The sequence below is a fragment of the Tamandua tetradactyla genome, chromosome 1 (genome assembly GCF_023851605.1).
Source record: "Tamandua tetradactyla isolate mTamTet1 chromosome 1, mTamTet1.pri, whole genome shotgun sequence".
NCBI classification, from domain to species: Eukaryota; Metazoa; Chordata; class Mammalia; order Pilosa; family Myrmecophagidae; genus Tamandua; species Tamandua tetradactyla.
The window spans coordinates 228,778,874-228,805,048 of NC_135327.1; the positions used below are offsets into that span (position 1 = coordinate 228,778,874).

General features: G+C 38.4%; 1 protein-coding gene and 1 non-coding gene across 3 annotated transcripts in view; one reads left to right on the forward strand and one right to left on the reverse strand.

Annotated features, from left to right (window-relative positions):
• DNAJC1 (DnaJ heat shock protein family (Hsp40) member C1) overlaps positions 1-26,175 on the forward strand; it is a 231,150-nt gene that overhangs the window by 101,588 nt on the left and 103,387 nt on the right. For both annotated transcript variants that reach the window (XM_077154278.1, XM_077154271.1), the window contains one exon: positions 14,571-14,734. In XM_077154278.1, the coding sequence (XP_077010393.1) occupies positions 14,571-14,734 (164 nt within the window). The remainder of the gene's footprint in view (positions 1-14,570; positions 14,735-26,175) is intronic.
• Positions 15,825-15,931, reverse strand: LOC143652977 (U6 spliceosomal RNA). The gene has a single exon (XR_013160994.1). It is a non-coding gene; the product is annotated as a U6 spliceosomal RNA (small nuclear RNA).

Genomic DNA, 26,175 nt, shown 5'->3' on the forward strand with positions numbered 1-26,175 from the left:
GACATTTCTGTCCATGGTAATATAGGGCATCCATGGATGGCAGAGCACTGTCTCAGCTCTTTTACAAAAGGCATATAGCTTTGTGCTGTCACTTATGTAACATGTATTCTAAAACATGATGGGAGCCCTAGTCCCAAAGGAGTTTATATGATGACAAAAAATATCTAAAGAACACATTTTATTGTAGATATTTTGTTCTAATAATAATAGAAGTATGAATTTTAAAAATCATGCAGTTCAAATGTAAATTTACTATTTCCTTAATATTTCCAGTCATAATGCTATACATGACCAGATATAATATAATCTTAGTTTTCCCACTGAAATAAAGTTCTTTAACCAATTGAATGTATAAACATTTATGGTTATAGATTAGTCAAATACGCCAAAATTTTACTATTCATTTGTATATGAAAACCTATTTAAAATGACGTGTTTCATATAATAATCTATTATTAGTTTAGAAGCATCATGGATGAGGGTGTTTTCTCCTCCTTATTTACAGCTGTAACTCCAGTGCATATACTAATGTCGGGGACGTGAAGGGTGCTCAGTAAATATTGGTTGAATGAAGTAATGAACTTAGAAATACCATGTTGCTCTTTCCTATGCACATACTACTTAGAGCAACTTATTAAAGCTCTTCAGTAACATTTTTGACAGGTATTTTTGTCATCACCAAGATTGCTCTTTGAGTGATCTAAAAAGCTATCCAGAATATATCATCTTTATTTCCATATATATTGAAACATGGTACTTTTGAATGCATGTATGATGCTATCACTGGAAATGTTATCCCAAGCCACAAGAAGATGTACTCTGATGTTCTTGCATATACTGTTCTGTAAATGCCAGTTGACCCAGGTGATTGATGGTGTTATCACGTTCTGTATCCCTGCTGACATACTGTTAAGTTATTCTATCATTTCTTATCAGTCACTGGGAGAAAGGTGTTGAAATCTTCAACTAAAATGGAAATTTGTCTATTTTTCCTTTTAGTTCTATCAGTTTTTGCCTCACATATTTTGCAGCTCTATTGTTTAATACGTACACATTTAGGGTTGTTGTGTCTTCTTGGTGGATTGACTCTTTTATCATTATGCAGTATTCCTGACTGTGCTTGATAATTTTCTTTGCTCTGAAGTCTACTTTATCTGACATTAATATTGCTTTCTTTTGATTAAAGTTTGCATGACATATCATTTTAACCCTTTTACCTTAAACTTATCCATGTTGTTATATTCAAAGTGAGTGTCTTATAAATAGCATGTAGTTAGATTACGGTACTTATCCACTTTGCCGATCTCTCCCTTTTATTGGTATACTTATACCATTGCAGTTAGTGATATGTTAGGCCCTAAGTCTGCCTTTTTATATTTTGTTTTCTGTTTGTTCTTTATGGTTCTAATTTCTGTTTTCCTTTTACTATGTTCCTATGGGTAATGTGCATAATTTTTTGGAATTACATGGTGGTTTATTATGGGTGCTCTAGATATTACCTAATATATGCATAACTCATCACACTCTATTGGTGTCCGATTTTACCATTTCAAGTGAAGTATAGAGGAAACCTTACTTCTCTTTACATCCCTTTACCCTCCCCCCCAGTTATAATATTATTGTTTTCAATATTTTATCTACATAATATTAATGTTTTAATTTTGATTCAATTGTCAAATACAAATTAGAAAACTCAAGAGGAGGAAAATTTGTTGTGTTTACCCATATTTTACTCTTTTTGTTCTGCTTTATTCCTGCTTAATGTTTCAAGATTTCTTCATTTTTTATTTCCTTTCTGTTTACAGAACTTCCTTTAGCTGTTATTTTAGAACAGTGTGCTGGTGACAAGCTCTCTTAGTTTTCCTTTGTCTGAGAATGTCTCAATTCCCCTTTCATTCTTGAAAGTTATTTTCTCTGGATATAGAATTTTTGTTGACAGTTCTTTTCTTTCGATATTTGAAAAATGTCCTACTTCCTTCTAGCCTCCATGTTTTTGTTGAAAAATCTGCTGTCATTTGAATTGTATTTCTCCTACAGGTAAGGTCTTATTTTTCTTGCCACGGTCAAGAGTTTTTCCTTTGTCTCCAGTTTTCAAAAGTTGGACTATCATGTGTCTTGGTGTGGATTTCTTTGGGTTTATCTTGTTTGGAGTTTGTGCATCTTTTAGAATTTGTAGGTTTATGACTTGCCAACTTGAAGGCATTTTCAGCATTCATGTGAATAGGTTTTCAGCCCATTTGCATCTCCTCCCTTTTGGGACTTCATTGGCATGAGTGTTCAAGCTTTTCTTACCTTACAAATCTCAGAAGTTCTGTTCTCTCTGCCCAAGCCCCCACCCAGTCTATTTTTGCTCTGTTTTTCAGATTGGGCTGTTTCTATTTTTCTGTCTTTAAGTTCACTGATTCTTTTCTCTGTCTACTTCATTTGTTGTTGAGTTATTCATTAAGTTTTAAAATTTTGGTTAGTATTTTTTTTTTTACATGGGCAGTCTCTGGGAATTGAACCCCAGTCTCCAGCACAGCAGGTGAGATTTCTGCCACTGAGCCACCGTTGCACCACCCAGTTAGTATATTTTTTTAGTTTTAACATTTCTGTCTCTCTCTCTTTTTTTTTTTTATGTTTTGTATCTCTGCTGAGAACTTTTTATTCATTCGTTTGAAGAGTATTTGTAATTGCTCATTGAGCCATTTTTGTGTAACTGCTTTTAAGTTCTAGTTAGATAATTCTAATGTGCCTTTCATCCTGTTGGCATCTGGTTCAGTTTGCTAATGCTGCTGGAGTGCAATATACCAGAAATGGATTGGTTTTTTTAAGGGGGGTTTATTAAGTTACAAGTTAGCATTCTAAGGCCATGAAAATGTACAAATAAAGGCACCAAGAAGAGGATTCCTTCTTGGAGGAAAAGCAGCCCTGGGGCTCCTCTGTGACAGGGAAAGGCACATGGTGTCATCCTGCTGGCCCTTCTCTCCTGGGTTGGTTTCCACATGGCTCTCTCACTCCTGTGTGTCCTTCAGACTTCTGCTGGGGACTTTCTTCTGCTTCTCCAAATGTCTGTGTCTCCTCTCTTTATTGGCTTCTCAAGCATCTGTGTCTGCTCTCTATGTTGGTTCTTTTAAGGACCTCAGTAAACTCAGTAAACTAATTAAAACCCACCTTGAATGGGCATGTCCACATTTCCATGGAAATAATCTAATCAAAAGGTTTCACTCTGCAATGGGTATGGCCCACACGGTTGCATTAAGATTAACAGAATGTAGCTACTCTAGGGCACCTAACACTTTAAAAACCAGTGTAGCATCTATTGATTATCTTTTCTCACTCAAGTTGAGATTCTCCTTATCTTAATATGAGAATTGATTTTTTTTTTAATTAAACCTGGACATTTTGGTTATTTTGTTATGAGACTCTGGTTCATCTTCTACTTTAGCTCCTCGTTTCAGTCACTGCTCCATGGTCATGGTGGGAGGCCCCTTATTACTGCCAGGTTGGGTACAAGTCCAGACCCTCACCTGGCCTGTGATAATGTGGAGAGGGAGTGGTTGTGGCTCCTGTTACCGTGCAGCATAGGTGAGAATTCCCCCTCCCCTGGCCTCCTCTGATGTGGGAAGGGCCCTTGTTCCCACTGGGTAGGGGTGAAAGCCCTGTAGGGAGGGGCAGGGGCTCCTCGTGGCCCCTGGGTGGATGTTCCCTCCTGACTCCATGGGGGCTGCGGGGGGGTAGCTTTTTACCCCTCAGCAGAGATGAAAGTGCAGGCTTCCTTCCCAGCCTCCTCACATGTCTCCCTGCTGGGGACCCTGGGGGCCACATGGCAGTCCAGCTGTGGTGGATGTCTGCTGGCATGGGAAAAGGCTGACTGCAGGTTTTTCTGTGAGGTTGGCCTGGAGTAGAGCAGTTATTGTCTAAAAGGGTCGCCTTGCCATGCTGCTCCTCTTGGTCCTTCCACCAAAGAGAATGGACTTTTGTTATTTTACTTTGTTGGTATTGATTTTGTCTGTGTGTGTTGGCATTTCATGGTTGCCAGTGTTTCCAGCACCAGGCATGGGATGTTGACAACAGGACAACACCTAGGCACCCATGCCACGGTGGCCTTCGGGTCCTGCTGCATCTGGCAGCTGCACCCTCTTCCCTCAAGTCTTCAGAACTTCTTGTCTGTTTTATATATAATATTCAGTGTAGTATTTCTACATCCTCTTTCTGGAAGCGGAATTTTTGTACAGCTTTTTAAAGTGAATTTTTAATGTTTATTTAAAAGGGCATTTAAACACTTGCAATGGTCATGAAACACCCCCAAAATTAATATAAACAAATTTACTGGCTTCTTTTTTTTTTTTTTTTTTTTTTTTTAAAGGAAAGACAGAGAGAAGGAAGGAAGGATAGAAGGAAGGAAGGAAGGAAGAAAGGGAAACATTTTTAAACATTTTCTTGTTTTATTGTATTCTGTTTCTCACTGGCTTCTTTTTTATAACTGATTCCCTGTATATAGCCAAAATAAGTATTGATGAGGTAGTTTCTAAGAGTGTCTTTTCCCCCAGCTCTACCTTGTTGTTCCAAATAAAGGAGTTGAGCGCTGCCTGGTAATATGTCAGACTTCAATTGTAAGGATTGTTTTGAAAAGCTCAAACAATCTTGGCCTTCTGTTTGTGTGCGTGTGTTATTCTGGTGGCACTGTATTAGGTTTTTGATACCTTTATATTATACTCAAATGTTATTTGTGGTTACTTTTTATTGCAATATCAAGGATAAAAAAAAATCCCCCAAACCTGAAAGTATAAAGGTATCAAGAAAAAGAGGGTAAATCATAGTAGTAGATGCTACATAATTTCTAGTAAAGGAAATATTCTGCTTAACTAGCACTGTATTTGGTGTTATCCCTAGCAGCCACCAAGTTCACACAACTGAATGAAATCTGATTCACACAACTGAATGGACAAATGATGCTGTGCCTCCCTTCAGGGTTTTCTCTTCATCTGATGATCTTTTTATTGGAAAGTGATGTGGAATTCTTAGGAAACCAGATATTTGCTGGTGCTGCCAGAAGCCCTTTGTCCTTTCCCTTCATTGGCCCACCCTGCCCCCTCTGCACGTCAGGATTCCCTTGATCTAGAAGTACCCTTCACTGTACATCTTGTTTACGATAATATTTTTTAAAGCATCAGAATACTGTGTTTGCACAGTTCTTATATTAAAATAGCTAAGTATTGAGTGCTTAATGTGTTTTGGGTACCATGCTAATCATTTTATGTATATAAATCTCATATTAAAATTCTTCTCCTTTTGCAGAATGGTAAAGGACTATGGACAAAAGTAAATGCAAAGGCTGGGTTTTCTTTAATTTTTTATTTTGCGATACTTTCAAACTTATAGGACAGTTACAAAAATAATACAAACCCATAAAACAAACAGAGAACTTCAACTTCTTTCCACCCAGATACACAGATCTACCAGTTTTAACATTTTGCTAAATTTATTGTATCATTCTATCTGTCCGTCTTTCTGCCAATACATTTTCTAAACACTTGAGTGTAGATTGTATATATCATGCTCCTTGAATACTTAATAATTCCACATACATTGCCTAATAACAAAGATATTTACTTATATAACCACCTGACATGCAGCTATCAAGTTCAAGAAATTTGACATTGATATAAAGGTTACAGTCTACACTCCAAAATTTTTCGTATGTCCCCAAAAATGACCTTTTAGGCCTCCATTGCCTAATTTTTTTCAATTGTGGAAATATATATTCAACATGAATTTTCCCATCTCACCCCCTCCAAAGCATTCCAGTCAGGGGATTAATCACATTCACTGTGTCGTGGTACCCTTTCCACTTTCTATTAACTGAAACTTTTCATCTTCCCCCAAGAAACCCTATACCCGTTTGTCCCTATACCCTGATCTTCTTGCCCTCCACCCTGGCAACCTGCACTCTAATTTCTGTTTGGTCAGTTTGCATGTTCCCCCTTATTTTCTCTGTAGTTACCATGCAGCTTAAATTTAGCCTTCCTAGATCTGTAACACTCTCATTTGCTTAGATATGAACTTAATTTCAGTGGTATATTATTTCAGTGGTATACCTTTATGTAGTTGTTACAGGTTGCATGTTTATATATAATGAGACTAAAACCATTGATTTATCATTACATTAGATATATTTGCCTTTTAGATCCTGTAGGAAGTAAAAAGTAGAGTTACAGACCAAAAATACAATAATACTGGCATTTGTGATGACCCATGTTGTTGCCCTCACTGGCGATCTCTATTTCTTCATGTGGCTTCAGTCTGATGTCTGTCATCCTTCAGTGTCACCTGCAGAAGTCTCTTTAGAATCTCTCATGAAGCTGCTCTAATTGTGACATACCTCACCCTCATTAAAAAAAAACTATTTATTTTTAATTGCAGTAAAATATACATAACAAAAATAATTTAAACTATTTTAAATGCTCAATGCTTTTTGACATTGAAGTGAAAATACTGTGTAACTTTCACCGCTATCTGTTTCCAGACTATTTTCATCATCCCAAACCAAAGCTCATACAAATTTAGCAATAACTCTTGATTTTCCCCTCTGCCCACCCCTCATCAATATTATTCTACTTTTGGTTTCTAAGAGTTTGGTTATTCTACATATTTCATTTAAGAGAAACCATAAAATATTTGTCCGTTTATGTCTGACATTTAATTCAACCACATGCCTTCACGTTTCATCCACGTTATGGCATGTACTGGCACTTTGCTTTTTTTTATGTTTGAAAAAATATTCCATTGAATGGGCATGCCACATTTTTTAGTCCATTCGTCTGTTAATGGGCACATGGGTTGCTTTCGCGTGTTGGCAGTTGTGAACAATGCTGCGATGAACATCGCTGTGCAGATACCTGTCCCGTGTTGGCAGTTGTGAACAACGCTGTGATGGACATCGCTGTGCAGATACCTGTCCCGTGTTGGCAGTTGTGAACAATGCTGCGATGAACATCGCTGTGCAGATACCTGTCCCAGTCCCTTAACAGTTCTTTGGATATACACCGAGGAGTGGAATTGCCAGGACGCGTGGTGATTCACACTTAACCCTGAGGAGCTATCAACCTGTTTTCCTCAGTGGTTGTTCCATTTTACATTCCCACCAGCAGTGCACAAAGATTCCCATTTCTCTGCATCCTCTCCGACACTTGTTATTTTCAGATTTTTAATAATCATGTATGTTAAGTGGTGTCTCACAGTTTTTGACTTTCATTTTTCTAGTGGTTAATGATATTAAGCATCTTTTCATTTACTTATTGGCTATTTAGACACTTTCTTTGAAGAAATGTCTATTCAAAAATCCTTGCCTGATGATTTTATCAGATTGTATGTCTTTTTGTTGTTGGTTGTAGGCACTCTTATTGTATCTGGATATATTCAGGTATATGAGTTGGAAATATTTTTTTTCCATTTTATAGGTTGTCTTTTCATTTTAGAAGAATTCACTCACAACATTTGGCTGTTTGTTTTCTGTATGTCTTGTATGTTTTTTGTTCCTCAGTTATTTCATTATTGCCTTTTTTTGTATTTAGTTGCTTTTTTGTAGTGTGTCATTTTGATTCTCTTCTTCTTCCCTTTTCTCTATATTTTTTCTCAGTGGTCACCTTTGTAATGACAATTTCCACCTTAAATTGTACCTTGATTCAATAGTATGTAAACGCTCTACTCCTGTCTGTGTCCCTCCCCATTTATATTGTTATTGTCTCAGATTTCATCTTTATACTTTGCCCATTCATGTAGATTTTAAATGTTATTTTACATACTGTCTATTCTGTCACATGGGGGAAAGTGGTTACAAACCAAAAGTACAGTATAGGATTTTATATTTACCTATGTAGTACCCTCATTTTTGAAAGACAGTTTTGTTGGATACAGATTTCTTGGTTGGCAGTTTTTTGCTTTCAACACTTTAAATGTATCATTCCACTTTCTTACCTCCATGATTTATGATGAGAAAATTAGCATTTAATCTTATTGCTTCGTTGTATGTGACATGTTGCTTTTCTCTTGGAGCTCTCAAAATTCGCTCTTTATCTTTGGCATTTGATGGTTTGATTATAGTATGGCATGGTGTGACACTATTTGAGTTTATCCTATTTGGAGTTTGTTGAGCATCTTGGATGTGTGTATGCATGTCTTTTTGTTTAATTTGCTGGCGTCTCACAGGTTCCTTGGGCTCTGTTCACGCCTCTTCATCCTTTTTTCCTTCTGCTCCTCATGCTGGATGATTTCAGTTGCCTCATCTTCAAGTCACTATCCCTTCTTCTGCCAGCTCCAATCTGCTGTCAAACCCCTCTAGGGAATTTTAAATTTCTGTCACAGTGTTCTTCAGCAGTTTGGTTCCTTTTCATAATTTCTCTCTCTCTGTTAATATTCTCTTTGTGCTCACCTATCATATTCCTGATTTCCTTTAATTCTTTCTCCATGTTTTCCTTTGGCTCTTGAGGTATAGTTAAGGCCATTTTCAAAAAGTCTTTATATATCCCAGATCTGGTCCTCCTCATTGGTGATTTCTAATGCTTTAATCTTCTCCTTTGCCTAGGTCATTGCTTCCTGTTTCTTTGTATGTTTTACTCTTTTATTGGACTGGAGCATTTTAATGTTTGAATGTGCTATCACCGATATTTATACTCTGAGGCATCTGTTCTTTAAGCTTGTATCCAGCTAGTGTTATAACAGAGCTTTTCTTGAATGCCAAGAGCTGACACCCCCCCCCCCCAAAAAAAGGTTAAAAAACCACTTTTCCAGGTCTTTGCTGATTCCCCAGTGTGAGTCCTCTCCTTCAGAACTTATCCATACAGTGGGCTTAGGAATAGCTTCAGGCCAAAGTGTGGGAGCCTTCCTGATCCTTTCTGCACATGCACCCTGTCTTGGTTGTGTGCGTGTGTCCTGGGGAATTCCCCTGTTTATGTGGATACGAATGTCCTCCTGGTCCTGTGTACTGCACTGTATGCCCTATGGCCAGCAATCTTGCCCCAGGCAGCTACTTCGCCTTCTACACGCAGGACAGATCCTGGGGTGACTACCTCAGGTGCCACCAGGGAGTCTGGACCAGTTGTACATGATCCCTGCATGTGCACGAGGGTCACTCTGCTCCGTCTGGAACCAGGACTAGAGGCCAGCCTAGGGAGCTGGTTGGGGGTGGAGGGAGGAGTACTGGCTGCATGCCACTCTAAGTAGCCTTTTTCTTTATTCGGTGTGCGTCATTTTACTGCAGTGCTTTAACTGTTTTCTGGAGCTTTAAGGAAGAAGTTTCTGCCAGTTCTTGCTGTTTGCTCAAAACTTCTGTGGGGAAGGTGGGGATGGGGTGGGGGGAGGAGCCCAGAAATGCCTCACTCCATTTTCTTAAAGGCAAGAGCCTCAGAGAGGCTGGTTTTAATCTTAGGTCTGTCGACCTGGGGAGTGCTTTCAGTGATTATTATTGGCTGGCCAGTCAGCTTTCTCCTAGGCACTGGCAAGTGCAGCAGTGAATGAAGTAGATGGGAACCCTGGTCTCGGTGGAGTTTATATTCTAGCAGTGTAAGCTATCACCACTCACCTGCAGTGAAGAATGCCCAGGTGAGCGGTGATGTATGCGGCAGGTGTGCTGCCATTCAATAAGGTGGGCTGGGCAGGCCTCAGGTGGAGGTGTTTGAGCAAAGGCCTGTAGGCAGGTGGGGAACGGCCGGTGGGGGCGGGAGGCATGTCCCCACAGAGCAGCAGCTGCAACCTTAGTGCACTGGGGCTCAGCAAGGAGAGGAGTGCTGGAGTCAGGTCAGGGGGCCGACAAGGGAGGGCATCGGAGGACTGGGCCAAAGAGGGATGTGATTTGATACACACTGGGAGACAGTTGAGAACAGACTGAAACACAGCCCTTTTAGAAGGTGTTGCAGAAATCTGGGCAAGAAATGTGAAGATTGGGTCTGGGTGGAGCCGTGAGGTTAGGAGTGATGGGATTCCTGAATATATTTTGAAGGTAGAGACAATAGTTTCCTGTGTTACACAGGGTGTTAGAGAGAAGGGAGAATTGATGGTGCCAAGGTTTCGTACCTCAGCACCAGAAAGGAAGGGGAATGCATGGGGGGATGCTGGGGGGTGAAGAGTGTTTTGTGGGGGCTTGGCTTGGGCCTTAGCGCTGCCCCCCTTGGCACTGAGAACCTCTTCCCGTGCAGCTCAGGGTTGCATCCTGGCAGCTCGCTGGAGCTTGGTAGGAGTGGATGAGGCTGAGAGAGGTGAGTTGGGGAGGGGGCACATGGGTTGCCAAGTAGCACCTACTTTTTTCTGACTTCCTATTTTCTCTTTCTTGCCTCTTTTCATGTTATGACATGATCTTATTATCCTGATAGCTTTTCTGGCATAGTCCATTTTTTCAGTTCTGTACTGCTCAAAACTGTATAAAATGTCCTTCCTTTTCCTCATGTTTTGCTAGCATCTATTGCACTAATATCTGATATTTTCCAAAAGGAAACTCCCTCTGCCTGCTAAGCTGTTCCTGCTCAAACCGGTTCTCCTGCTGATTGGCCTCTTGGAGGCTCGCTCCTGTGCTAGTCAGGCCTGAAGAGACACCCAAACCACTGTCTGGTGAAATGCCTGAGCATGGTGGGTGCCTTCCATTTGAGAGCCTAGAATCCTCAGCCAGTGGGCTCATAGTGTTCCTGCGGAGTGTAAGCTTCTGAGTGTGTAAGGGACTGCTTGGGCCAGGGTGTTGTTTTCTGGGCCAGTACTCCTTGCTGTTTTTTTAAACCAAAGGACTCTGGTAGGATAACATTTTGCTCATTTCATAGTCTATAATAGTCTTATTGAATGAATTCACTTTTTTTTTTTAAAGGGAAATCTTTTCATTCACAAGATTTAACGAATCATGGGGTTTTATTTTTGCTTTATTGATTTGTTTATTGGTTTTTGGTTGTTGGTGGTGGTTTGTTTTGTTTGGTTAATTTTTGTTCTTTGACTTTGTCAGGCTTACCTGTTATCAAGAATCAGCTATCTTAACTTGAAGCCTCTAACTTGTTAGTACTTTAATAAGATTTACTGTACCAGCATCTAGATACTGTTTTTTATTTCACTCAAAATTTTCCCTATAAAATTCATCATGATGCTAAAAAATGTTAGATTGGATTCCTTGAATGAAATATAAATAATGATGTGTTCATGACCCCCAAATTCGTGATGTCTGGACCCATGCAAATTATATAGATTTTATAAAAACTAGGTATTGGAGGAAAGATGAGAGTAATTGGAAAATTGAAATCTTTTATTCACTTATTCATGTTTTCTAAGAGGCGTTTAGTTTTGAATAAAGAACAAAAGTTATTCATATATGTGAGATCCTAAATGCTTAGTCTTAGTCCACTGCTTCTGAATATTTACTCAGCTATTGGTTTTTCACTTTAGAAATATGAATTTTCGTAAGACTTATGCATATTTTAAAATTTTATTTTTATATTTATACCTGTAATTTTAGAAAAATATGGAAATACTCATCTTTTCTATTTTTTACCATAATTTCCCTTCTCTTTTCCTTTTCCTTTTTTTCTCTCTCTTTTTTTTCTCTTCTCTTTTCCTTTTTTTTTTGATTCTACATTCTCTCTCTTCCCATATGTTTCATAGATATTCATTCATATGTTTCTCAATGTTTGTATAATAACATTTGAACATATCTATATGATATACACACATGCACATATGGGGATTTGGAGAAATATTGTTTTACAATTATGGAATCATATATTTTCTACATCTTTCTTTTGTTACCCAAATTCATGAAAATCTCTATGATGTAGTCAACTAGTTTAACGCTACTTCTATATTTTTTAATAGAGATTTAATGTTTCTTAGTGTGAATGTATAACCAATAATTATTAATCATTTTTCATATTAATAAGCATTCATTATGTTATCAGTTTTGTATATCAATGGAAAATAGTAAACAGGCATTTGTACACATGCACATATATTCAAATATACGTATACACATGCAATTACATGCTAATTCTTTTATATCTGGGGGACTCGCTGGGAAAAAGACTCTATCTTTTAATTTGATTTTAATAGATCTTCTAAGGTTGCTTTCCAGAAAGGCTGTGATATAATAATTCACATTTATACCAGCATGTGGAGATAGCCCTTTCCCTGACCACAGCATGTTTTCCCCCCGACTATGGCATCCAGTTTCTGTTCACAGAGAAAAGGCTCCAGTCCATCTTTTAAATTTTTTTGAAAAATTCCTGACATTACAAAAGTAAACTGTAATGTACTGATATTCTCCTCTTACATTTCCATGACAAACAGGGGAAAAAACTGGAGCCAATAAAAAGGGGGGAGAAGCTTGTGAAATTAAATATGGATCTCAGCATTAACAGCTGATCAGAGAAAGGAATTAAAACACTTTAATTAAAAACTCATGAGTGGATGGTAAAGTATGTAGAAAATGAAAATTTGCAAACTATTTAAAACCTGGGATCACTGACTGCTCAGAGTCTATACAGATGGTTCCCAGGTGGTGGTGAACAGTGGAAAGGAATTCTGGGTGAATAGCGTTCTAACTGCTCCCCGTGCCACCCATTTCCAAGGAAAGCCACTTCACTCTGAACATTAGGAACTCATGCTTGGTAGCTGGACAGGGAAGCAGATGTAGATGCAGCAGAGGCTTCTCTACATAAAATCCAGTGTCCCTGACATTGATTAGAAATTGAGCCAGACTCATGCTTGCAGCAGACCCAGTGATCATAACCTGCCTATCAGTCAGATCCTTCCATGGGTTCACAGTTTTGATCCATGTCCCAGACAGCTGACAGATCTCATTGATTGGATACCTTTTTACCAAATTATGCAGCCAGTTAAGTTATTTGGAATGGTGGGTTCGTGAGAAGTAGTCTGAGCACATTGCCTCCACACCTGCCCTGAATCTACTGTGGCCACATGCCATAAGAAAATGAGACTGTTGCATTGTCAAGTGGGGTAGCTTGATCAAATCTGGTTGTCCTTGAATGGTATAGGCCTGACCACCTGCAAAGATGACCAGAGAACTGGAAGGCTTGGGCTGGTGTGGTCACTCCCTTCAGGGGGGACTGGGAGAGTCTCTATCATGACCACACAGATCTGTTTGACACACTCAATAATGGTCTGTGGAATCCAGCAGCAGTGACGGCCTGCTCAGTAAGTTGGGGAGCACATCCCCTGCCACCTGGACCTAAGCCCTGGTACTCTCTTGTATTTCCTTGATCTCATACGCACCTTTCCCAGTGAGAGGGCCACACTGACCAGCCGTGACCACCAGCCTCAGGATGACCGGTGGTGTATTGGCAGCTATGCTATTGGTCATAGCTGCAGATGGCCTCTTCCAGCTTGTCAGGGATCATAGCAAAGGCTTTAAAGACGGTGCTGGTGGGTCTAGGCAGAGTGCTAATCCTCTCCGGACAGTTCCCTTCTGAGATGCTGACATGTGCACCGCTCTCCTCACACATCTTCTTACCTGATTCTCCTTTCTTTCCGATGATGCTGCCACCTTCCTTTCCACCCATTTCCGTGGATGGTGAGAGGAACATTGAACCCATCAGTCACACCAGCGTCCATGTCGAGCAGTGTTCTGGGCAGGGGTCAAATCTTTGGTCACTCTGCAGGTGCCAGGCGATTGTAGGGAAAGGGGAGCAGGTGGGCAGGGGGCAGGGGGTAGGTGGGAAGGTAAGAGGCTCTGTGCGTGGGCTGAGGAGGGGAAGGAGGAAGAAGAAAGGGATCCTGGGGCGAGTAGGAGAGGGCACAGTCTGGGCGCTCTGGCTGCTGCCTGTGCTGGTCTGGGCTGACAGCAGTAGGTTTTATTAGATTTCTTAACTTTGGTCCACATGAGAGGTATAAAATCCTGTCTTACTACTTTGATTTGTGTTTCTGTAACCTTGAGTATGCGCATCTTCCCTTGTTTCTTGCCCATTTGGATCTGTTTGTGGATCGTCCATTTATTACCTTTGTCCGTTTTCTCTTGGCTTGTTTAGGCCCTTGCCAGTTCATAAGATCTCTTTATATATTCTGAATACCGACTTTCTTCTTGTCCTCTGAATTGCAGATATTCTTTCTAGGGCCAATTTTAGGGCCGACTTTGTGCCAGTTAGTATGTTAGGGGATATATATATATATAATCCTCACAGCAACTTCTGAGGTTAGATTTAGCTCACTCACAGAATTGAAAATCAACACTTGGTCTAGGAATTAAGTTACCTGCCTAAGACAATATAACTGTTAAATGATAAAGGAAGGATTAAAACACTTTTCATTGTGCCAAAATGAAATAGTTGAGGAAGAGTACTTTGAAAACTAAAAATGTATACAAACTGATGCGGTGGTTATGTCATGGTCATCCTCTAACCAACAGCGTGTCTGCGTTTTGTTTTTGAAGCATGCAGTAGTTAATGTGCACTGGAACTCAAGAGTCAGCTGTGTATAGGAGAGCAGTTTGTTTTCCCGAAAGAACAGTATTCTCATGTTCTTTCAAGATATGGTCTGTGAATAAAGTGTTAAATATTCCTTTTGTTCTTAGCAAATCTCAATAATTGGTTCTTTTAAACATTTTTTAGAACAGAAGAAAGTTAAAGTAAAAAAACCCAAACCTGAATTTCCTGTATACACGCCTTTAGAAAGTACACATATTCAGTCTTATGATCATGGAACTTCTATAGAAGAAATTGAGGAACAAATGGACGATTGGCTGGAAAACAGGAACAGAACCCAGAAAAAACAGGTAAATAAACTTTTAAAACCTTGCTTTAATTGGGTAAAACGCATGCCGAGGAGTACAGAAAACACAGCTTTGCAGCCCAGTGGACTCAGGAAGCGAGCCAGCTCAACCGTTGTCAAGGCAGCAGTGGAATGTCGCCAGTGGCCAGCCTCCCTCCCACTGCCTCCTCTTCTGGAAAGGTGACCACTGGTCTGTCTGCTGCTTTAATTCAGTTGTGTCTGCCTTCCCAAGTTGACATGAATGGAGTCATCCCTTGTATACTCTTTTGCACCTGGCTTCCTCTACTGAATATGGTATTTGTGAGATTTATCCATTGTTGTGTGTAGCAGTAGTTCATTTTCGTTACTATATAATAGTCCACTTATAAATATACCACAGTTTATTTTTCGTGAGCCTTTATGTTGTTTCTCGTTTTGGGCTGTACAATGAATAGTCTTCCTATGAACATTCTAGTATATCTCTTTAGTACATGTGTAAAGTTCTATTTAGAGACTTAAGTTGCAGGACTCGGGGAATTGCATAGTCCAACTGCAGTACATAATTCTTAGCAGGTTTTTAAAATGTTTTTATCCATTTACACTTTAGCAGTAGTATACTTTAGGGTATGAAAATTCCCATTATCTACATCCTGCCAGTGCTCGTGGTCAAGTCTTAAAATGTGACCATTCTGGTAGATATGTAGTGATAGCTAATTATGGTCACAATTTGCATATGCCTGGTGATTGGTGAAAGTGAGTGCCTTTTCTTATGTTTATTGGACATCAGTATCTTCCTATGTAAGGTGCCTTCTCAAGTCTTTTTTTGTTTTTGTTTTTAAATTGGGTCGCTTGTCTTTCTTACTAATTTAAGAAGGGTTCTTTATATAATTTAGAAGTAAGTCTTCTACACATTTTCTCCTATTCTGAGTTACCTTTCTATTCCCTTAATAGTGTTTTTCAATACTCAGAAGTTATTAATATTTTGTGATTTTAATCATCAGTCTTTTCCTTTTTTGATGTATTTGTGTTCTGTTTAAGAAATCAGTTCCTATCTCAAGGTTATGAAGATCCTCCCATAACCTTTTTTTCTCTCTTTTTTTTTTTTTTCTTTCAAAAAATGTATAGAATTCTTCACGAAGCTGCTTGTCATCCTTGCACAGGGGCCATGCTAATCTTCTCGGTATCGTTCTAATTTTAGTGTATGTGCTGCCGAAGTGAGCACTTGTATCCTATCTTCTAGAAGCTCTCCTGTTTTCCCTTTCACTTTTAGGTCTACAATCAAACTGAAATTTATTTTTGTGTTTGGTGTTAAGTAGTGATCTCAAATTTCTTTTTGTTTTGTTTTTTCTTAAACTTTTCTGAACCAGTTGGGCCCCTACCAGTTAATGAAAAGACTTCTCCCTACAGCAGTTCTAATGCTGTCTTTTGTCATAAAATAAGTGTTCATAACTGAGGGTCTGTTTTCAGACCTCCTGCTCTGCCCCATCCATCCACTTGTTCATCCTTGTGCACAGGCCTAATTACATGGCTGTGTGGTAGTCTGATACATTGAATTCTCCAGCTTTGTTTTCCTTCTTTAAGGTTATCTTAAATATTTTTAGTACTTCACATTTTCATATAAGTTTTATAGGCATCTTTGTCATTTTCCACAAATTATTCAGCTGAGATTTTTTTTAAAATTAGGATTACACTGAACATATAGATCATTTTAGGTGAATCAACATCTTGACATTGTTAAATCTAAAACCCAAGAATAAATCCATTTATATAGGTCTTTTGAAATTTCTTTCAATGAAGTTTTGCAGTTTTTTGTGTGGAGATATTGTATGTTTTTTTTCCTTGGATTTATTCTGGATATTTGATGTTTTTAGATGATGTAAGTAGTATTGTTGCTTAAATTTCGTTTTAAAATTGTGCTGGACATATAGAAATCAATCAGTTTTTGTCTCATGACCTTGTATTTAACAACTTTACTAAATTCATTAATTATAATAGTTTATCTGCATGTTACCCATTTTTATCCTTTTTTATTTTTAGAATCTCCCAAATATATCCTTGTTTCATTCCTAATTTCAAAGAAAGCTTTCATCATTTCACTGTTAAGCTTTCATTATTTCACCTAACACGATAAACTAGATTTTTTTATAACCTTTTAAATTGTGAAATTTCAATTAAATTTAAATTTCATGTAATATACAATTCACCATTTTAAAGTACATTCTTCAGTGATTTTGAGTATATACACACTATATTGTGAAACATCACCTATATCTAATTTGAGAACGTTTGTATACCTCTTAGCAGTTAGTCCCAGTTGCATCCTCCCCTCTTCCTCTGGCAAGTGCTAATCTACTTTCTTTCTCTATGAATTTACGTTTTTTAAAAATTTTTCATCTAATTGGAATCATACAATATGTGGCCTTTTGTGTCTGGCTTTTACGTCAGGGTAATGCCGGCCTCACAGATTGAGTTAGGAATTGTTACCTCCTCTTCTGTTTTTTTGAAGAGTTTGAGAAGAAATGATACGAACTCTTTCAACATTTGGTAGAATTCACCCATGAAGCCATCTGGTCCTGAGCTTTCCTTGTTGGTAGCTTTTGGATTACTTACTAAATCTCTTTGCTTGTTATAGGTCTGCTCAGATTTTATATTTCTTCTTGTGTCATCTTTGATAATCTATGTGTTTCTAGGAATTTGTCTATTTCATATAGGTTTTCTAATATATTAGCATTTATTTCCTTATAATTCTTTTTTATTTCTGTAGGGTTGGTTGTAATGTCTCTTCTTTCTTTCCTGATTTTAGTAATTTAGTCTCTCTTTTTTTCTTGGTCAGTCTAGCTTAAGTTCTCTTAATTTTGTTGGTCTTTCCAAAGAACCAACTTTTCACTTTGTGAGCTTCCTTATTGTTTTCTTATCATCTCGTTTTCTTTATCTCCTTTCTAATCTGTTTTATTTCCTCCCTGTGATGCCCTGCAGTTTAGTTTGCTCCATGAAAAGTTGGGTTATTGATATGAGATCTTTATTCTTTTTTCAAGGTAGGCATTTATAGCTAAAAGTTTTCTTCTGAACACTGCTTTCATTGCATCTGGTAAGTTTGGTATGTTGTATTCCTTTTTTATTCTGAGGCAGTAGACCCTCTACATTATCTGTCTTCCTCTTGGCTTTTAAAATTTCATTTCTATATACCTGTTATGCCCGCAAGCTATTGTTATTATTGCTTTATATAACCAGTATGCATTTTGGTATCGTGTTTAGAAATCTGTTGCCTAACTCAAGGTAATGTAGATTTGCACCTGTTGCCTCTCCATTTTTCATAACTTAATTTTCCTACTAGACTACCAAAAATGTTACTGTAATCTTAAGCTACACTAGCAGAAGCTAGCATGCAGATGAAGGCATATAATATGTCTGTTATCTGTTAGGGCTCTGTGGCTGTATTTTGAGCATATTGTTGAGGGCTCGGTATCACCTTAAGAGAGTGGCCAAGACTGTGAAAGTGACGGTGACTGGGTTTAGGACCCAAATCTTGGTTGTTCTCCTGGTGACCTGTCATGTTCCCAGTTTCATATTAACGTGCCCCAGAAAGATTAATTTCAGAAGATATTTTTGCGTGTAACCTATTTGTCAGTCTAAGTACATACAGACACAGTTGTGGCTCACGTGCAGGTTAACCCTTTAAAGCCTTGCGACTTACTGAAATACGTAAATAACTGAGAAGCGTCACAGCTGAGTGGCATGAGCGAGGGGCTGCGAGATGGCAGTGCCCTCTCGGTCCTGGCCCCTGGCCGGTGCTGCTGGCTGCTTGTACCCACCACCTGCCATGCATTATGCTGCGTCTTTCTCCAGTGAGGATCCTGGGTGATTTTAAAAAGTGATGATTATTTTAGACTTTTTTTTGAAAACAGTTGTTTGGGTTTTCTAGTACTTAGAGTGCTAGATCAAAGATACATGTGAAGATACTTTATGGAAGCTAGTCTTGATAAAACTTTGATTTTTTTCTCGTAGGGTGCTCTTTATTCTTATCTTTACCTTTCAAACCCTTTGTACCTTCAAGGATGAGCTTTAACCCCCAAATCTCTACCTTCTCTGGCCCCTTACTGTATTCACACTCAAGGCACTCGCTTGTTCTTTGTGTCTTGTGTTACTGTCTTCTCCTGAAATGGACAGAATATTCTTTACCTTTCAAACCCTTTGTACCTTCAAGGATGAGCTTTAACCCCCAAATCTCTACCTTCTCTGGCCCCTTACTGTATTCACACTCAAGGCACTCGCTTGTTCTTTGTGTCTTGTGTTGGTGTCTTCTCCTGAAATGGACAGGATATTCTTTGAAGGCAGATATAACAGGGTTTTGTTTTGTTGTTTTTCTTTTTTCATTCTTATTGCTTTTGAAAATTTAGGATCTAGTGCTTTGTGAGCAAATGTTTTGTTATGATCATTATCTGTCCAGTCTCTTATAATGGAGATTTTGAAGCCTGCTTTGGTAAACTTTTGTTTTTTATTTGTCTTTACCTTAAAAAATATTTTTCTCTGTATTACCAAATCCTTATTGCTGATGTTTATTTTCTCATATTCTTGTAGAAAAGAACCCTCTCTAACCCTTTCTGACCAGCTCTCGTGTGTATAATAATTCCTTTTGATGTGTTTATATGGGACAAGCCACCCAAAACATCCCTTTAATCATTTTTGGACCCCTTTTTAAGATGCAGGGATCATAAAGGAATTCAGCAGTCCAGTATGGAACTGAAGTCCAGAAAAGTCTTCTCTTTCTTGAATATCATACTCTTTTTATATCCCACTTCTGTTATTTTTTTAATAATTATCTCATCTTGATTCATATTAGTTTTGTAATCCAAACTAAGTTTTTAGCATTCCTCTGAATGATGGTAAGATTACTTAAACATGGCCTAGTCATTTTCATCTTGTCTGTGGTGGTTGTTTCTGGTTTCTTATCACTTTAATTTGGATTTGATTATATTGAACCGATCTTCCATCTTGTTTTCATCTGGAACCCTAACTAGCATGATTTCAATTGCTTTATTTGCAGTCACTGCTTAAAATATCAAATCCCCACCTTGGTCCCTGGGGAAATTCACTTAGACCTCCTTAGCAACCAGTTGCTGCTGAGTGTAACCATTGTGTGCCTTGAATGCAGAGGCTGAAGATGGTTTGGTACTGAATCTCTCTGGTTCATGGATTAGAAACTTTGAGATGCATAAAATTTGTAATTGCAAAATTTTCTAAATGTGGAAACATGGAGATTTGTATGTTGTTGAATAAAGTATAGTATATACATGCAATGAAATACTAAGTAGCTATAAAAAAGGAAAAAAAGATGATCTCCAGTAATTGATAGGGAGTGATTTCCAGGTTATATATTGCTAAGTGATTTTTTCTAAGTATTAAGGTAAAAATAAGTATATATAATTTGCTACTTTTTATGTGAGAAGTAAAGGGGAATAAGTACAGAAACATGTACTTGTTTATTTTTACAAAAAGAAACTTGGAATGTATAAACCAGAAGATAATGAAATTTTGTTACCCAGGCACAGTAGGTGCTGATAGGGTGGGAGAGGGAATGGGGAAGACACTGCTTTGATTTTACCAATATTACAGGTGGTAATAACAACCCAGACTAAATTATGAGGAAACACCAGAGAAACCAAAATTGAGTAACATTCCATAAAATAACTTGGTGTGTATTCTTCAAAACTATTATTGTCATGAAACTCAGTGGCTAAGGAATTATTTCAGATTTGAGAAAGCTAAAAAGAGACATGAAAACTAAATGTAATACTTCATGTAGAACTGGAGGAGAAAAAGGGCATTTTAGGGGCAATTTACACAAAATGTGAAGTATGGACTGTAGATTAGGTTATGATATAGTATCAATGGTAACTTCCTCAATTCAGTAACCTGACAGTTGATTATGTAGGAGTGTGGTGTTTTGAAGCTGTGTGTACCCAGAAAAACATATTCTTAAATTTAAACTATTCCTTTGGGTGTGAACCCATTTTGATGAAGTTGCTTTGGTTATGATGTGGCCCAGGATTGGTCTCAATCCTGTTTCTGGAGTCCCTTATAAGAGAATGAAATTCAGACCGAAAGAGAAAGCCACAGGAGGCCAGAGGCTGGGCATCAGTGGGACCTGGGAGAGAAGGGAAAGACCAGCACACACTGCTGTGTGTCTCGCCATGTGATGGAGGAGCCACGGATCACACTCAGCTGGGCTTCAGGAAGAAAGCCTCACCTTGATGATGCCTTCATGTGGATTTTTTCCCAGCCTTAAACCATGAGCAAATAAATTCCCATTATTTAAACCGATCCATTTCAAGGTATCTGTTTGAGCAGCTTAGGAAACTCAAACAAAGAGCATATCCCTGCATAGTGAAGATCACGCAGAACTATTAAGAGATAAAGAGGCATGTTGGATGCACCTGTCCCAAATGATTCAGAAAAAATAAATAATAACCATGCACATATATGTGGGCATGCAGAGAGAGAAAAAGAGAGAGACAGATACAATGATAACACAAATGTGGCAAAATATTAACAATATAACAGAGCAAAATGAGACAAAATAAAATGTCAATGGCTGAGAGACTCCAAACAGAGTCGAGAGATTATCCTGGAGGTTATTCTTATGCATTAAATAGATGTCACCTCGTTAGTCAAGATGTAATGGAGAGGCTGAAGGGAACTGCCTGAAAATGTAGAGCTTTTCTTTTACAAACAGAAACATGGAATGTATAAACCAGAAGATAATGAAATTTTGTTACCCAGGCACGGTAGGTGCTGATGGGGTGGGAGAGGAAATGGGGAAGACAATTCTCTGATTTTACCAATATTACAGGTGGTAATAACAACCCAGACCAAATTGTTATACTGTTATACTGTCTTGCCAGTTTACTTGGAACCTAGAATTGGGAACGAGGTCTTGCAAGTCTCTATAACTTAATGTAATACCTGAATACATTTCAGAGTATGTTGAGCAGGTAATTTAAAAGTGTTTACAAAGTTCCTTGAAGGGCTGGAGAAAAAATATGGAACTATTAAACTTTACTACCAGGTTAACCTCTGATACTGTCTCAAACATTGACTCCTAAGTCAATAGGGCACGTCCTTGATCTTGAGTCTTGCTCTTTTGAAACTTAGTTTTCTAATGAAGAAACTAAGCCTGCCTATAATTGTGCGTAAGAGTTATTTCCAGGGAACCTCTTTTGTTCCTCAGATGTGGCCTCTCTCACTCTAAGGCTAACTCTACAAACAAAATCATTACCCTCCCCCCTACATGGACACAATGTCCAGGGGTGTGAGTCTCCCTGGCAATGTGGGATATGACTCCCAGGGATGAGTCTGGCTTGGGCACCATGGGTTGACAGTGCCTCTCTTACCAAAGGGAGAAATGAAATGTAAAAAAATAAGATATCAGTGGCTTTCAAATAGAGTTGAGAGGCTACTTTGGAGGTTACTCTTATGCAAGCTTCAGTTAGCTGTTGCTAATTCCCACGGTATGCAAAGCCCCAACCAGCAGAATTCCTGTAAACCCTGAAGAATACCCAGAGCTTTATCTGAGACTCTAAAATTTCACTCGCTACATTTATTTATTTGAAACAAAACCTCCAGATGATTCATAGACCAGATAAATCCTGAAATCCAGAGTTACCGGTCTCTCCAGAGCATCAACCATTTGCATCCCCCTACCCCATAATGTTGACACCTGTTTTCAAAATGAAGACGTTAGAATGGTCATTGCCCAAATATCCACAAAGATCGGGAGGAGGATCGAAGGAGAAGGAGTTATATCAGAGAAGATAGGATTTAACACATGAATATGACTGCTGAATCATTATATTGATACTTTCTAGTCTTCATTGTCTTAGAGCAGCTAGAAAGAAATACTTGAAAAATGTGGAACTGTAACCCATACGTATCATCCTTTGAAATTTGTTCTAAAACTCCTTATCAAAATGTACTTTAAAATTTATCATTTTTGTATTTATTTCACAGTTAAAAAAATAGGAAAAAAATTGGTGCATTGTTTTTCTCTTATTTGTGCATCTTTTCTGTAAGTTTGGAATTGTTTCCGAATAAATGTTGTATGTTATATAGATTTGTCAGATAAATATATTTCACATTAAACTTTTAATTTTGTAATAGTTGGAACTTAGAGAAATATCCTGCGTTGTCATGTTTTGTTTTTATAGGCCTGTAGTTGGCTTCCCACCTGTGCTTGTATTGTCTCCTGAGCTAGCCTAGTTATCTCGATTTCATCTTTGAGTATTGAGCCTGTTTTAGTTTGACATGGGCAGGCTCCAAGAATCAAAACGGTTCTCCAGCATGGCAGGTGAGAATTCTGCCACTGAGCCACCATAGCATTGCCCTTGAGCCTGTTTTTTTGTCATGGCTTTCCTTTTTTGCATTTGGGTCTCTGTAGGGTTCAGTCGAGGTGGTACATTACACTGGAGATATTTCTGAAAGCATGTATTTTTGGCCGTGATCCTTGAATTCTATACACTAGAACATTTCTGACATTTACTAAAAAATGCAGCATATCTTGGCTAATAAGCAAAATATAAATTCTCATTTATGTTACGAAAGTGAGGTAGGCAGTTTGTTGAATAGATGTGAAGCTCCTGCCATTGACCTTAAATGTGGACATTTGAAAGTATGTCGTATCCCCAGTAGTTCACTGAGAACTCTCCCCAGCTCCATGGTTGGGATTAAGCAGGTGTTTGGCCTGTGGTGTGACTTCAGGTGTTCGCCAGATACTTTGGAATGTATGAAGGCTGTAAAGTTTCTCTTTCAGGGTCTCCTGCAAAGTAAGCGTTTCTCATCAGTAGCATCACTACTCTCCCAATGGGTCTGTTCTACAGAGGGCTGGGAGGCGGCTCTTGGAGTAATAATTCTTGCTGTCTGCCAAGAATTATTACTACAGCACTTTACCACACATGCAAACCTGAATCTGAACTTAGTGCTTATAAGACAAGGTGCATAGACTTTCCCCTGGTTTACAGACAAATTAGAAGGAGTTGCTTGATTTCTAAAAGAAATTCCTTGTTTTACGAAAGACCCATTATGCAGTATTCTAAGTAGTAGGTTGCCTCCCCTTTAAAACATATTTTGATTTTCAAAATTCAGTTTATACTCAGCTCTTTAGGAATATACGCTACATAAGGTGAACTGATGCATTCAGAACAGAGCACATCTGGTTGTCATTCTCTAACCACTTTTTTTTCCCTGTATTCTGACTTCATTTCATTTGTGTTGATAGAACTGTGTGATTAAGCAGCACTTGCTTTCCTGATCCCTTTGTTTCAAAGCTTGTGTTCTTTTCCCATTAGAATTTCTATCTATGGTTTCTGTGACTGAACTGACCATAGGTTGTGCACACATTAAGCTTTCAGTAAGTACTTGTTAAATTAATCTACTGCCCAAGCAGTTTATCTTGGTAGGACTTCTGCTCCCAGAGTATGGTGGGGGCTTGGGGGAGAAAAAATACTGGACTGAAAGGTCGCCAGACCTGTATTCTAGCCTTAGCATTCTAACTTTAGCATCACTGTATAGTGCCTTTTTTTTTTTTTCTGTGTGAAAAAGTTTTTATTTTGCCTTCCTTTTTTTCCCTTAACTTATGATCATTCCATTCTACATGTATAATGAGTAATCACAATATCATCACATAGTTCATATTCATCATCATGATCATTTCTTAGAACATTTGCATTAATTCAGAAAAAGAAATAAAAAGACAACAAAAAAATTCATATATACCATACCCCTTACTCCTCCCTTTCATTGATCACTAACATTTCAATCTAAATTTAACATTTGTTCCCCCTATTATTTATTTTTATTCCATATGTTTTACTTGTCTGTTGATAAGGTAGATAAAAGGGGCTTCAGACACAAGGTTTTCACAATCATACAGTCACATTGTGAAAGCTGTATTATTATATAATCATCTTCGAGAAACATGGCTGCTGGAACACAGCTCTACATTTTCAGGCAGTTCCCACCAGCCTCTCCATTACATCTTGACTAACAAGATGACATCTATTTAATGCATAAGAATAACCTCCAGGATAACCTCTCGACTCTGTTTGGAGTCTCTCAGCCATTGACAACTTATTTTGTCTCATTTTGCTCTTCCCCCTTTTGGTTGAGAAGGTTTTCCCAATCCCTTGATGCTGGGTCTCAGCTCATTCTAGGATTTCTGTCTCACATTGCCAGGAAGGTCCACACCCCTGGGAGTCATGTTCCACGTAGACAGGGGGAGGGTGGTGAGATTGCTTGTTGAGTCGGCTGGAGAGAGAGACCACATCTGAGCAACAAAAGAGGTTCTCTTGGGGATGACTCTTAGGCCTAATTTTAAGTAGGCTTGACCTATCCTTTTTGGGGTTCAGTTTCATATGAACAACCCCCAAGATTGGGGGCCCAGCCTGTTGCTTTTGTTGTCCTCACTGCTTGTGAGAGTATCAAGAATTCAGCTTGGGGAAGTTGAATTTTCCCCCTTTCTCACCATTTCATTTGTGCCCCCAGCCCTCCTCCCTCTGTCATTCTCGCATATAATGCCTTCTTGATCTGAGTTTTAGTTTCCTTATTATTTAACATTTTACAAAAAGTGTTGCATTTCCTAACTTATATAGAGAGAATTATGTTAAAACATTTGTAAAACAGTGGAACCCTGAAACATAAAGTTTTCTCTTATTCTAGCTTTCTTTTTTTTTTGGAATCCTGCTGTCATTTTCAAAGTTCTTATCTACATTTAAATTTTCCTTTTGTCCTGTTGATTAGTAGAAACCATATGGAGAAAAATGTATGTCCTAGTTGACCTCTCAACTCTTCGTGCTAAGAAATTGACTTTCTTCAGAAGCTTCCTTAAAATTTTCCTTCACTAGTTTTGTTCTATTCAGTATATACTAGGTTTTTTTTTGGCATGGTCAGGCTCTGGGAATGGAACCCAAGTCTCTGGCATGGCAGGTGAGAATTTACCCAGAAGATTTTAATACCACTTCTATGTGCTATCACACACAGAGCGCAGTGTGAACCAGTGGAACCACGGGTGCCCAGGCCCCGTGACCTGCAATGAACGACCAGAGGCAGAGACCAGTACACCTGTTAACAGCTCACACAGACCTGGTGCTTCTGGAGAAGGCCAGCAGGAGATTTTGCTTGTTATCATTGTCATTGCTAACATCTCAAGTGCCAGACACTGTTCTGTGCTTGCTTGACCCTCACAAGAAGTAGTGCTTGCTCCATTTTACAGTGCCTGTTTGAATACTCAAATAGAAGAAATAGTGCCCTGAACATGTGATACAGTGAGTTGAATTACATGATGCAGTTCCCGTTTTTAAGGTTGAAACCATTCAAATATCAGGGATTTCATATGACTTAACAATATAAGTAAGTTATGCATTAATCTATCAATGGAATTCTTTATTCCTCTTTTCTTAAGCTCTTGAAAGATTC